Source organism: Pelmatolapia mariae, linkage group LG6, assembly GCF_036321145.2.
Source record: "Pelmatolapia mariae isolate MD_Pm_ZW linkage group LG6, Pm_UMD_F_2, whole genome shotgun sequence".
Classification (NCBI taxonomy): domain Eukaryota; kingdom Metazoa; phylum Chordata; class Actinopteri; order Cichliformes; family Cichlidae; genus Pelmatolapia; species Pelmatolapia mariae.
This window is the reverse complement of record NC_086232.1, coordinates 26268603-26281709: the sequence shown is the minus strand read 5'-3', so window position 1 is coordinate 26281709 and position 13107 is coordinate 26268603. Positions and strand designations below refer to the sequence as shown.

At 41.7% G+C, this 13107-nt stretch overlaps 1 protein-coding gene across 4 annotated transcripts in view; it reads left to right on the top strand.

The window, feature by feature from the left end:
- kdm4c (lysine (K)-specific demethylase 4C) overlaps window positions 1–13107 on the top strand; it is a 30919-nt gene that overhangs the window by 10446 nt on the left and 7366 nt on the right. For 3 of the 4 annotated variants that reach the window (XM_063476390.1, XM_063476389.1, XM_063476387.1), the window contains exons 10-17: window positions 417–640; window positions 821–2847; window positions 2948–3059; window positions 4214–4395; window positions 4807–5050; window positions 6450–6526; window positions 6903–6958; window positions 7091–7199. In XM_063476390.1, the coding sequence (XP_063332460.1) occupies window positions 417–640; window positions 821–2847; window positions 2948–3059; window positions 4214–4395; window positions 4807–5050; window positions 6450–6526; window positions 6903–6958; window positions 7091–7199 (3031 nt within the window). The remainder of the gene's footprint in view (window positions 1–416; window positions 641–820; window positions 2848–2947; window positions 3060–4213; window positions 4396–4806; window positions 5051–6449; window positions 6527–6902; window positions 6959–7090; window positions 7200–13107) is intronic. The other variant, XM_063476388.1, reaches the window with a different exon arrangement.

Here is a 13107-nt window from a genome sequence, read left to right as displayed (position 1 = left end):
TGGCGTGTGTCCTGCCTGCTGCAAATACTATCCATGCTACACCCTTGTCTTAGCCAAATGGGCTATTTTCAGTAGTGATAATGTGGCTGACAATTTCAGACAATGTCCCAACATTCTTCGCCCAATATTGTCCTCTTGAATTCATGCGTAAACAGCTTGTGGCACATTATTACATCGAGTAGGGTTAATGGTGATAGTGGGCATTTCATTTGGAGTAGGAAAGAGAAAGTGCATATATGCATTGGATTGTGATAATTTAACGACTGGTTGCTTTGGTGCAGTCATTGGTGATCTAGTATTTGCCCTTATCTCAAAAGGCACATCTTTCTACATTTGCTTTTAATGCTTTCATTGCTTTTCGGTTTCATTCAGGGTTTTGAGTTTTAATCTTCTTTGATCTCTTTACTTTCTGACAGCAGCCACTCTCGTATGCGCTCCAAGCGCCTCAGGACCACAGAAGAGCCCGTTGACCTGGATGGCACCTCAGCGCTGAAAAGCAAGAGGAAAAGTTCGGCTGGTCCCCCCGGCCCGAAGGTGCGAAGGTCTGTGGCTGGGACAACCGGCAAAAGAGAGCAGAAAGAGAAGAAAAAGGAAGCCGAGTCAAAGCACAACCAGAGTCAAAACTCTGTTCAGCTCTCTGGTAAGAAACTGACAGATGATAAAGAAGATATTTAAAATATTACTTAATTTTTTTTTATGTACATAGCTGTCTGTGTTCCTGGTTTCTTATATTTGTAAACTCCTTAATGTGAGGTCTGTAAAAACTTTTGGCAGTGACTTTTTTTCATATTTTAGCCAGCCATTCTTTTATTCTCAACAGGTCCTTGCAGACAGATGTGTGTGGTCAAGGTAAATCGTGTAGAGAGTAAAGGTTTGGGGGTTTCTAAAGAGCACTCTCATGACTCTCACGACAGCCCCCCTACCTCACCTTTGAAGGATGACCTTAAGGCAGAAACAGACACTCATATTGACCCACAATACCTCTCAGGGCCACGTCTCACAAGCAGAACTGCTGAAAGTCTCAGACAAAGGCCTGAGGCTACTCAGGCGGATCCAGGAATTAACGAGCCAAGGTGTCCCTCTTCTGAACAAAGAGACCTCTCATCTCGTAAAGACTGCTCAATCAGGATGCCTCCTGTGGAAGCCAGTGAACACAACTCAACTTCCCACACAAGCACTTCTGATGAGACTGTGGTGAACTTGTGTTCCCCTGTTTCTAAAGCTCACACATCTGCTCCAGTATGTAGAGAAGACACTTTAAGTGAAATATTCAACACTGATTGCAGCATGGACACAGGTACAGAGAGTTACTCTAACAACAGCTTTAAAGCAGAGAGAACGGACGCAGTTGTTGATTCGAAGCCTATCAATCCACACTCCACTACAGAAGCACTTTATGATCTAAAAAGTGAGCCAGTAGAGGGGGGTAGCTGCACATCATGTAGCTCCCCTTCTACACACAATCGCATTTTAAAAAGCAACACTGAGGAAAATCTCCCCCCCCCTCTCCTGCAGAGGAATGCAGTGGATATGCCACAACTCACTCCGGAGCCTGCAGATAAGGTTGGAATTTGCCCTTTGCCACCTGTACTGACCCAAGAGATGCCCTCGCTTACGCCTGCTGATGATGGCCTGACTGATTTTTCAAAATCTCGATCGTGTAGTCACCAGATTGCACCTGTGCTTCAAAGGGAGATGCCAACTGGCTCTTCATCCTCACATGGAGCCAGACAAGAAGAGAAAGAGGCTGATTTAGTGATGTCAGCAGAACTTCATACAGGAGAACATGCCAACAACTGGCATTTAAATTCCCCATATAATTGCGAAGGGGCAGCGGTGTCTGGTTCAGAAGGAAAAACGGCTCATTTAACTGCCAGTGGTATGCACAAAATAACATCTGGTGGTGTCCATGAAATGATGATAATGCCTGCAGTTGCTGCTGACAAGGATCACGCAAAGCTGGAAAATCTTACTGGACCAAACAATGCCTCCCTTGGGCAGCTTGTTCAGAGCACTGCACCTCAAAGAGAGCAGAAACCCAGCTTACAAGAGTTTGCAAATAAAGATAACTCCAAAGATCCATTTCAAAGAGAAGGCGGATTCAGTACCTTGAGCAAAAACCTCCCAGCCCCTGCCCCTCCATTATGCACTCAAAGTGACAGCCACTCAGCATTACAACTACAGCATCACACTACATACTCCTCTTCCTTTTGTACACCCCAGCACCCATACACAGAGCCTAAAACATTTTCCAGTAGCATCTGGAAAAACTTTAATTCCCAAAATCCTGCAGTCCTCATCCAAAGTCTGCACCCAGAGCTCCCTTCTGACTTTACCCATGACCCTCTACCTTACACCATGTGGACTGAACCTCAGTGCAAAGAGGTCACTGACCTGGAAAACCCTGAGCAAGAACTACGTGAGTCAGAAAACCAGGAAGGAGAAAGTGGGCCTCTCACCTGGGCTCAACTCGAGCCCACTTCTCTAGTTTCAGTTGGTGCTATGGAGCCTTTGGGGCTTTGTGGAGAGTACGAGTTGCAAAGAGATGATGCAGATGGTGCTGACGCGCTGTCCCTGTGCAGGGAGCTGGGGAGACAAAGGGAAGCTGAGGAGAGACTCCATTCAGATACTGCTGTTTCACCTCTCGGAACGGGAGATGGAGAACGGGATAGGGTGTCTGATATGGAAGAAGGAGGATCTGATGACGATGAGGCAGAGCAGCACAGTGGGAAGAGAGAGAGCAGTAGTGACTCCTCTGACGATGATGATGATGAAGAAGAAGAAATAAATGATACAAATAATTATGAGTGCAATGAATCAGGCCTGGAACCTGGGGAGGTTTGTGCTGTGAGTGTCTTTTTTTTTTTTTTTAATAGTCAAATAGTTTACACATTACAGAAATTAAAAAAAATGTTTAACACCTTCAATCAATCCCTGTCTATGCCAGTATCCTGCCCTGTCAATGAAGAGGACCACTAAGAGCTGGCGTCACCCACTCAGGAAACCCACTGCAAGGGCCGTACCAACTGCTGTCAAACAACAGGTCGCCAGTGACGATGGTGGGCACACTGAAAAAACACACACATATATACAGTTAACACAGTTCAAAGAAAGGTATTGCTATGGTTGAGCCTTAAAAAAGACATTTAGACAGCGACACATGCACACAGTATAAGCCAAGAGTCAAGCTTATTTCAATAAAAAACGCAGGGACATTTCCTGTTGTGGTTAGTACTGCATGGAGGGTGGCACCGGGCCAGAACCCATGATCGTTAGACTTCCTTTTGGTTGCACTGGAGCGAACAAGAATGCAATCATCACAACATTTAGATGTTAATCCGTTTTGTAGTCCAAAAACAATAACGCATACTTTGTAAAAGTTTGTATTTCTAACACAATATACTCAGAAGTAATAGAACTGACTCTGTTAGCAGCATGACAAATATAAAGTACACTCAGGTAAAATTTGTGTTTTCCCACAGTGAGCCATTCCACCCTGTGGTCCATACTTCCCCTCCTCATTTTTCAAATTTTATGTCCCCCCGAAATGATTCTTTTGACGTCAATGCACACATAAACCAAACACATTTAATTCTCGGGCCTACCACAGTAAAATGATCTAGTGATAGATATTCTATTTGTTTTCATGGTTTTAATGGGGTGGGGTTTTGGGTGGGGGGAGGGGGGCCTCCATTAACAACCACTAATGTGCATATACACACACAGTCACATTTATCATCTCTGTAGTTGTGAGAAAGGATGAATAATTCAGCAGCCGTTGTAGTTGTTTATCCGCGAGTAAGAAATGACCATGGCTGTGAGAAGCCTGTTTTATGATCATGACAGTGCTTAATTATTTTTGGGCAATTTTGGAAACTGACAGGCGTCTATTCTGTGAAAATGTTTTTCAAGTCACTGGAGGAAATTGTCATCACAGCGGCACTGGATTAGCACTGACTTCTGCAGCGATTCTGTGCATAAAATGCTGCAGAATTCACTTTGTGAGAGCAATTTTGTGTTTTGTGTTGTGTTTTTTGATATTCTGGCCAGATGATTATTTCACATTCAGAAAAGGCTTAATTAACAAACTACCAGGCAAGAGATTCGTGGTTGGAATTGCATGAATCATTGTCCGCGCCCAGGTAAAAGAAACCACCGTTTGAATAGATGAGTGATTACAGTGTAAGTAAGGCTTTATTTTGTCTCCATTTAGAGCCACCTGAAGCAAGCTTGGCAGAAGAAGAGGGGCAGGAAATGGAAGCGTGGGCAAAGCCGCTTGTCTACCTGTGGCAGAACAAAAAGAGCTGCTTCTCAACAGAGAGAGAGTACAATGCTCATGCAGCCACCATGCAGCCGTACTGTGCAGTGTGCACACTCTTCATGCCCTACTATCAGGTAAAGGGGAGGTCAGCACAAATTGGGAGATGATTTTCTTTAAAAAATGCACAGTTCCACTGGTGTAAATTGAGTGCACATTGCAACTTTCCTCTCTTGAGAATGTTGAAAGATCATATTTCATTCTGTGTTTACATCATTTGCCTCATTTGGCTAGCAGTTTTGCTACTCTAAGTAGAGGTTGTTTCAATATTGCACTGGTCAGTGATTCTTATCCTGTGTTGAGCTCATATGTCTGTGATTATTTTTTTATTTTTTAATCCAACCGCTTTACTGATAATTACAGCTTACAGCTTTTCAGCACATTTCCAGCTCTAAATGTAATTAAAGTTTAGTCTGGAGAGAAAATTTTGAGTTTTTAGTCTGTCAGAGGTTTTTATACATGAAAATTACAGTCTCTTCCTCCCCTAGGCGGAAGACAAAGCAGAGGACAATAAGCCTATGGTGGCTAAAGACACCTTCCAATCTTCATCTCCAATGGAGGGTCCCTCACCTCATGGTGGAGGGTTTAGGAGAAGCAAGCCCCTGATCCCAGAGATCTGCTTTTCTTTTCGGGAGGAGAATTGCCCCCCTACTCCCACTAACCCACTGCTGCAGGAAGACGGCACCTCCCCTCTGCTCTACTGCCAGAGCTGTTGCTTGCAAGTCCATGCAAGTATGTATGCACAAGGCAACAGTAGCACATATATTTGAGTTTTTGTGTGTGAGAGGAGGGGGGGTAGAAGATACAAACTGATGTGTATAGTTTTTAAACTTCATGCCATCTGTTTACCACTTACCACCAGGCGACATTCTTCGTTTTCACATGTTGTGTTTGTGTTACTGATGTCATTGTTAGAGGGTCAGTGGGTTTAAATCCTGACTCATTTCTTCTGTATGTTCCACCCTCTCTCTGTTTCCCTTTCTCCCCCCTTTCTTTGTGGTTTGGAGTATTTTATTTCCCTCGTCAGACTGGGGGTGAATCCTCTGTTTCCGCCACACACAGTTCCTGTTCAAAATCCCCAAGCCAGTAACAAGCTCTCACACATTCTCTTAAAAAAGGGAAAAAAATCCCTAGAGCTTTTCTTTTCCAGGCTACTCAGACACGATACATTGTGCATTGTCGTAATCCCTCATTCACACGGATCTCTGTCCCAATCATGCACATTTCGATATCTTAAGCCTCCAACCGGCCTTACGCACGCGCGTACACACATGCACACGCACGTGCGCGCGCATGTGCAGCTACTTTTAAAAGACTTAGACAGCAGTATGCCCAGCTTTCAGTCAGTTTGAGTCACTCTTACTAATGTTCACTTTGACATATTTTTAGTCTGCTTGGTCTAGGATGTTATGCATTTATTGTGTGTGTGTCTGTAAGTCTGGTGGGGTGGGAGTTAGAGATGAAGTGTATGTCATTTGACACTGATGAAAAAGCCACAAGTTCGGTTTTGAGCCCCAACAATAAGTACACGTTGATGTAGCTTTCTGCCCGTTCTGTTATTTGAACTCTGGAAAGGAAACAGAGGTGGGCTTAGATTTTATTTTTGGTTTTCTGATGGATAATGCAGGAAAAGAATAGTGACATTCACACATATACAGACTTCAAGTGTGTTTTTTCAAATAAAAATTCCCAACCTACGTGTCTAAAGCCTCTAGCTCATGGATTGTAATCAGCTGCCAGCTTTGAATAAGATCACGTTTGTTTTACTAAATGAAATTCCAGTGTTTTTCTGTTCAAGGCCATTTTTTATTTTGGAAAAATTTTGACGCGAGGACTCAGACCAAAAAGCAAAGTTGCTGCTGTGAAGTGTCTAAAATGACAGCGAGCTATGACACACGTTAATATGAGATAAACCCACACAGACGGACGCCTTCGTAAACAACGATGAATTGTACACTAACTCTCTGTTTTGTTGTGACATTTTTTTTCCTTAATAACATAAAATTATCTTGCCATTTACTGTCAAGTCTGCTGTTTCTCTCCCAGCCCATTGACAGAACAGTTTAATAGCATTTGAGGAGTCAGTGAGTATTTTTGCTACAGATTTTTGATCCATCCCTTCTTACTTTAGGTTGTTACGGTGTTGCTGCAGACGACATCAGTGAACAATGGTCATGTGATCGCTGTACAGAGGGAAACTTTACAGCAGTAAGACAATTTTATACCTTTGATTCAAGTATGACTGTGGTGTATCAGGAGAATAGCAGTGCTATCCTGAAATTTTAATGTGAACTAATGTTAAAATGATTATACGTTATAACTGATGATGATGGCTCATCCAAAGATCCGACCCAAGTCAGAACAGTCAGTAATATCTTAAAAATATAGGTGACCATATTCATATGTGGTAGTTGACACACGGCAGTGTGATCACTGTATACAATAAAGACATAACTAATTTTTTCTTCTTTCTGACTATTTAATAAGCAGAAATATCTTCCTCTGTGGCACGTGTATAGATTTTGGTGACTAGAAGAAAAATATCTGCGTTTCGTCTTTCTCACTCATTTTTCTCTTTTCCCAGGAATGCTGTCTCTGCAACCTCAGAGGTGGCGCTCTAAAGAAAACCCAAAACGACAAGTGAGACAAGCTTTTGTTCTGCGATTAGCTCTGCACACTTATCCCTCATCTCCAGAGCTCAGCCAAATGAATTGTCTGGGTATCTTAATCATCACAATGTATTAATTTGTTTGTGTGTATATGTGTGTATAGATGGGCTCACGTGATGTGTGCAGTAGCACTGCCAGAGGCGAGGTTCAGCAATGAATCCAAGAGGAGTCCCATCGACACCAGCAGGATCCCCATGCAGCGATATAAACTGGTGAGAACACACAGACACACACCCGCACACCACACACACTCCTTGAGGACTGTCCTGGTCTAATTAATGAAGTGTTCACAGTTCTAATTAACAATGTGAGACGAACATGCCCGCAATCAAAGCTAGATAATTAACCACTGGTGGGTGGGAGTGGGGGATTTGTGTGTGTGTGTGTGTGTGTGTGTAAGACTCTCTGTGTGCTGATGTTTGTCTATATGTGTGCAGGTGTATGTCTGCCTCCCTGAGTGCATGTCCATGTGTTTGTGCATTTATTAAGTGTGTATGTGTTTGTTTAATGAGGGAGCTGCAGTGTGTCTCAGCAGACCTGACATGTTGCCACTATACTTAGCTTTCTGCTGCAGGCACTGTGATAACTCAGCAGAAAGCAAAGTGTTGGAGAAGCACATCCTCACATAAGATGGATCACAGAGATGTGATAAGTTCCATTCTTCTTTGAAGCATATGTAATAAATCACAGTTTAGGACTCCTTAAAACCGCTCATGACAAAAGATACATTAATAAATCAGTTTATTGTTCAAAATGGGTTGCGTGAGCTGAAAGTAACAATGATGTGAATACATCATTAATATATATGAGCTGAGATTACAAAGTTATACAACAAAAATTAAAAGCCATGCCCAATTTAACACTGGCCGTTGTCCCTTCCAAAGTTGTCTTTGAATGCAGTGATGCGCCACTTCCAGCCCTGCTGCTGTTTTTAGAAGTCTTGTTTTGAGCTTTCGTTACAGCACAGCACAGCTGCGATGGCCTGAGGATGTTACAGTAAAAGTCCATGCCTACACAATCACAAAGAAGGAAGAATATACAACACCATGAATGGTATTTAAAAGAAAAAAAGGAAGATGAATCAGGTCTCAGGGGTTTCTAGCTCATAGCCAGAGAACTAGATCTCATTTGTCCCCCGACATAAAATGAAGTTAATTTTTGTCCATAGTGAAACTGCAAATGCACAGATGAACTGGACAGATCTGGGCTTCTAAGAAGGGTTGTGAAAAAGGTAGTATAGGCCTCGGATACAAAGGCCTAGAGACCTGTCGGCAACCATCTGGCAACCTCCGGTCATGAGGGAAAAAGAGGTATTCCCTGATAACGTTGCACGTGGTTGCTGGAGGTTGCTGGCAGCTACATTGAAATTAATTCCTGAAGTCTCGGCCATGCAGGCCTAGAAACGGGTCGGTGACCCCCTGCTAACCACCAGGGAAAGGTGTGTTTTCTACACCTGGCTGGTGAGTGGTTGCTGGAGGTTGCAGTCAGGGCAAATGCTAGTGATCAAAGCAAGCCCAAGGAAGTTTTGGTGCAGCATACTCTTTACAACCAGTTTCACCTTGCGACAGCCAGCAATCACTTGCTAACCAATTGTAGAATGCACCCTTTTCCCCCGTGACCAGAGGTTGAGAGAGGGTCACTGACCAGTCTTATGTGACTGAGGCTTTACTTTCACTGTTAAGAAAAAACCTGTTGGCCCAATGATCTAGCCTCAAAATATAACTTTGGCAGTTACATTCCAGATAAAGTCCTTTGGCTCTTATCATCTGCCCTTTCTTTCCAAATTAAAGAAATGGTAAGAAGACTTTTCAGTGTAACATAATGATATCCAGTTTGAGTTTAGTTATCAGTCCCTCAGAAAACGACATCTGAGTGAATAGACTTCAGTTATAACTAAAATGTCATACTTCACCACAGGGAACCAGCCAATTTAGGTTTATACATGACTGCTTACCCAAAAATAGTTCAAGGAATATTGCTGCACTGACACTGAATGGGATGCTAACTCTGTGGACACAGTGACATTACCCATAGGGTATTTACAGGGATATGGTTCATATCTTCTCACACCACATTGAAATTAAGCTCATTTGGATATGAAAGCACAAACCACAAAGTCAGTTTCCATATCCACGGGCTGAAATCTGAACAAAATGAAAATTATAGTCCAGACGGGAAGAGGCGGGGTGCTCATAAAAGCCTCTGACATGACCTGTGTGATGGCCAAAATGTAAGTATAGGAAGGACCTAAATTCCTTTTAGAGGAAGTGGTACTTCCTTGCTTTAGATGTGAAATGCTTTCTTTATCACAGTGCCAATCAATGCTGGATACCTCCCATGGGTCTTTGTAGCTATAAGTCTTAAAGTGGATTATTTGAGAATTTGTTATATGTTAAAGCGTTTCCTACTTAACACAGTGACACAAAATCTTTAGATTTAGTTTTCAAGTTTTCATTAATTAGCGCAGTCACAGAAGTACCCATACTTCATTAGGTGGTAAAACATGAAAAACTGCACAGTATGCATGAATAACCAATATGTTCTTCACATGTACACCAGTAGAAAGTGTGCGCCTGTGATGCAGACTTTCTCTCAAAGTTTCGAGGATGGCGTACAGACTACCTTTCTGTTTTGTCGGCGTTGTCATTTGTAGATTCACTCCCCGAGCCACGTGTTCTGAAGTTCGCATTGGACCCGTTGCCCCTGCAGCAGCTCAGTACATTCATAATTTACTATCATACAACACACGCACACCGATGTGCACACATACACATTTATAATTTACTGTGGGAATGTTCTTAACGCATGGCTCAACACAGGCACCCGAATACACCCTGCAGAAGTCACAGGGGAAAAATTGACGAAGTTCACACACGCATTAGAACATACAATTATTCTTACATGTTTATATTACTTTGTGATCTAATTGGCATTATTTTATTTTGTTCCCCCCCCCCCTTCCCTGCCAATATATGTACATAAGTGCTCATTTGCAGAAATACAAACGCAGATTTTGCACACAGTGCATGCCAGCTAGAATCTTGTTATGCTGGCCTCAATAAGTGGACTAGACAGTCGGGCCAGTTCATCTGTGCAGTGCTGTCCATAATGTAGGAGGTATGGGAAAAGGCTTTACGAAATGTAGGCCAAGTTAGTCACCGAGAAAAGCACTGACTGCTTCTCCCTCAGCTCAGGAACAGAAAGGACAAGAAACTTCATTATTAGGGGGGAAAAAAAAAGGATAAACTTAGGATTTTCATCCCGTTTTAAAATCAGCATTTATATTGCCTTTTGGTTTTCTTCACAAGAGGAAAAGAGGGTAGTCTCTCACTATACACAATACCTACTGATCCCCAACTGATATCTGCATTAAGAGGGCTAAGCTGATAATTGTAAAGACGAAGCCGGCCCTGCTGTAGAGGTTAAATTTAATTAATGCTGAGCCAACTAATTAGATCAGTTATTGATTTGTTCAAATAAATGAACAAAGGGCAGTGGCTTAGCTGATAAGGACAGAGACTTTAAGAAAGGTTCGTACTTGCGCAGCGTCACCTTCTTATTCACCTCTCAGATGCCTTGCTCTTGTTTCTGGGCATCATCACATCCTATTATATAGAAATATACACGGGGGAATTGAACTGTCATAAGGTGCTTTTGATATTGTATTTTCTTAATATTTCAACACATGCTGTTTAAACAATATGTAAACAACAATATTATGCACAAGATATAGCAGTGATATGGTAATTTAGAACCGTTTATAGAAATAGATATTAAAAAACCAGCTAATTCCCACTTAAACTCACTGAGGCACTGGAACGTGTCTGCATATAGATGTATTACATGTCGATATTATAGCATGGATTTCCAGGGAATTAGATTAATGAATAAATTACTTTCAGTAAGATGTGAAACCAAGCTGCAAAGACAGAAGCCAGGGCAGGGAAGTGAAGCGAAGAAGAGAGTGTAGATGGGTGTTTTATTAAGAGCAGACTAGAGAAAATGGAGTGAGATGGAAGGCATGCAAAGGGGGTGAAAGAGGAAGAGGGAGCGAGTGGGGTTATAATGGGAGGCATGTCGTCATATTTTCCCTTTAGTTGGAGAGGACAGACAAGAGAGATGCCACAGTAGAGGGAACTGACTTGATGGGCTGTTTAGTGCAGAAACCCGAGAGATAGTCTTTTACAAAATTTCGCTTCAAGTGTGTTTGTGCATGGATGCATGGCAGTGTTTGTGTGTAGGATGTGTATGTGTATTATGCTCGCCAGTGTGCAGTTGTGTACTCTTCACAGAGCTTAAACGAGGAAAGAAAATACCACAACATACGGATTGAAGCACTTTTTATTTGTGGAAAGCGTAAATGATGTCATCTGATTGGCTTAACTTGAGGGTTTCTTTGTATTGCAGCAGTCCTATAACATGTTTCTGTTGACTATTAAACTGGGGTCTCTCATTTTATTTTCTGCTATCAATGACTTGTTTACACTACCGTATCCAATAACAGCAGATTTCACAGATATAATTTTTTTGGAGCACATATTGGCTTTATATTATGTTAGAGGTTCACGGCACAGCTGAGCGGTGATTCACTTAGCGGTCTATTGTTACTAATTTGCTGTTTTTCTTAGCCAACCTTTAAAGTCTGGAGTGGAAATGCAAATGTTAAATTACTTTATTTTTTTATTTATTTTACGCCAGACATGGGTGCTTTAGTGAATAAGGTCAGGTTTCCTCCACAGCAATAAAGGCAGTCACTGGGAGTAGGTGTATTGTGCAGTAGTTTGCATCTGAAATTTAAAAAGGAGAACATCCGGCTGAAGGTCTTCCATTTACAGTGTGAATTTTTATTTATTTATTACCCTTGGGGTAAAATGATTTACCCTTTGTGTAAATCATATCCTCAGTCTGCCCTTTTTGTATATACAGAGCAAATCAGCCACTCTAAGTGTGTGTAGGATGTTGCTGTCCATCACAACTTCCTCCTTTCATCTCTGGAAGCACAGTATTTCATGTTTTCTATCAGTGTCTTTTGATTTTCTATATAAAAAACAACAACAACAAATGTATTAATTAACCAAAAAGTTTGATCAGTGTTCATCGTTCATCAAACTGATGTCAGCAGTGCCAAGATCCAAAAGTGGTGTCGTGGAGATATCCCATATGACGGTCCAGTATCAGTCAGCAGCTGCTGTTGGAAACTACTGTTATATAGATAACATGTTACTTGTCCTGGGTACTGATCAAGAAATCTTTGTTAATATAAAGCAACACAGAGCTGTTTTGGTCTTTTCATTCATTTCTTCAAAGTAACTTCGGTCAGGATGGTGATAAAGCAACAGGAAGATGGAGTAAGTCTGGTGCCAGACTGCAACTGACTGGCTGTTACATCCAGTCTGTCATGGATAATACAGCATTTTACTGATACACTGGTGAAAATCGCAAATCTATTGCTGTCTGTTGCAAATCTGTCGCTGTCTACATATACAGAAATGAACTATTTAAATTAAGAGTCCAGCTAAAACATCAGTTTTGACACTGTTTCATTAATTCTTTCACAAATAGTGACATCAATTTAATTGCAAAATGATATAAAGATACTCAGTGACATTGCTTTTATATAAGAATATAACTAGAAAATAAATCAGCTGGCAACCAATTGAGTTGAGTCCCCATCTGCAATTATAAATTAGATGGTAGTTTTTTGGAATTCTTTGCTAACCTGTCTGAGAGTGATTGCAGTCAGTCTGAGCTGTACTGTGATTGTTGCCTCCCACAATGCGACCTGTGCAATTATCTTGTGTTGTCCACAAGTTGAGGGTGTTGCATCCTTGACCTCTGGGCAACAAGTTTTTCACAACATGTACTTGCAATCAGTTTCCAACAGCAAAAAAATTCAATGCAATCACTGCTCAACCACCAAGTTTTCTTGGCCATCCTATTCATACTTTAGTGTTATTAAACTGTTAGCAACATGCTTTTAAAAAGACCATATATTCTAAAAGCCAAGAGTGGCGGCCCAGCTGTTGTTTTTATGTGATATCGAGGACAAATACTCCTGTTGTAACGACAAGGCTAGAGATTTTATTTATTCGTTGTGTATATGTGACATCGTTTTGGATC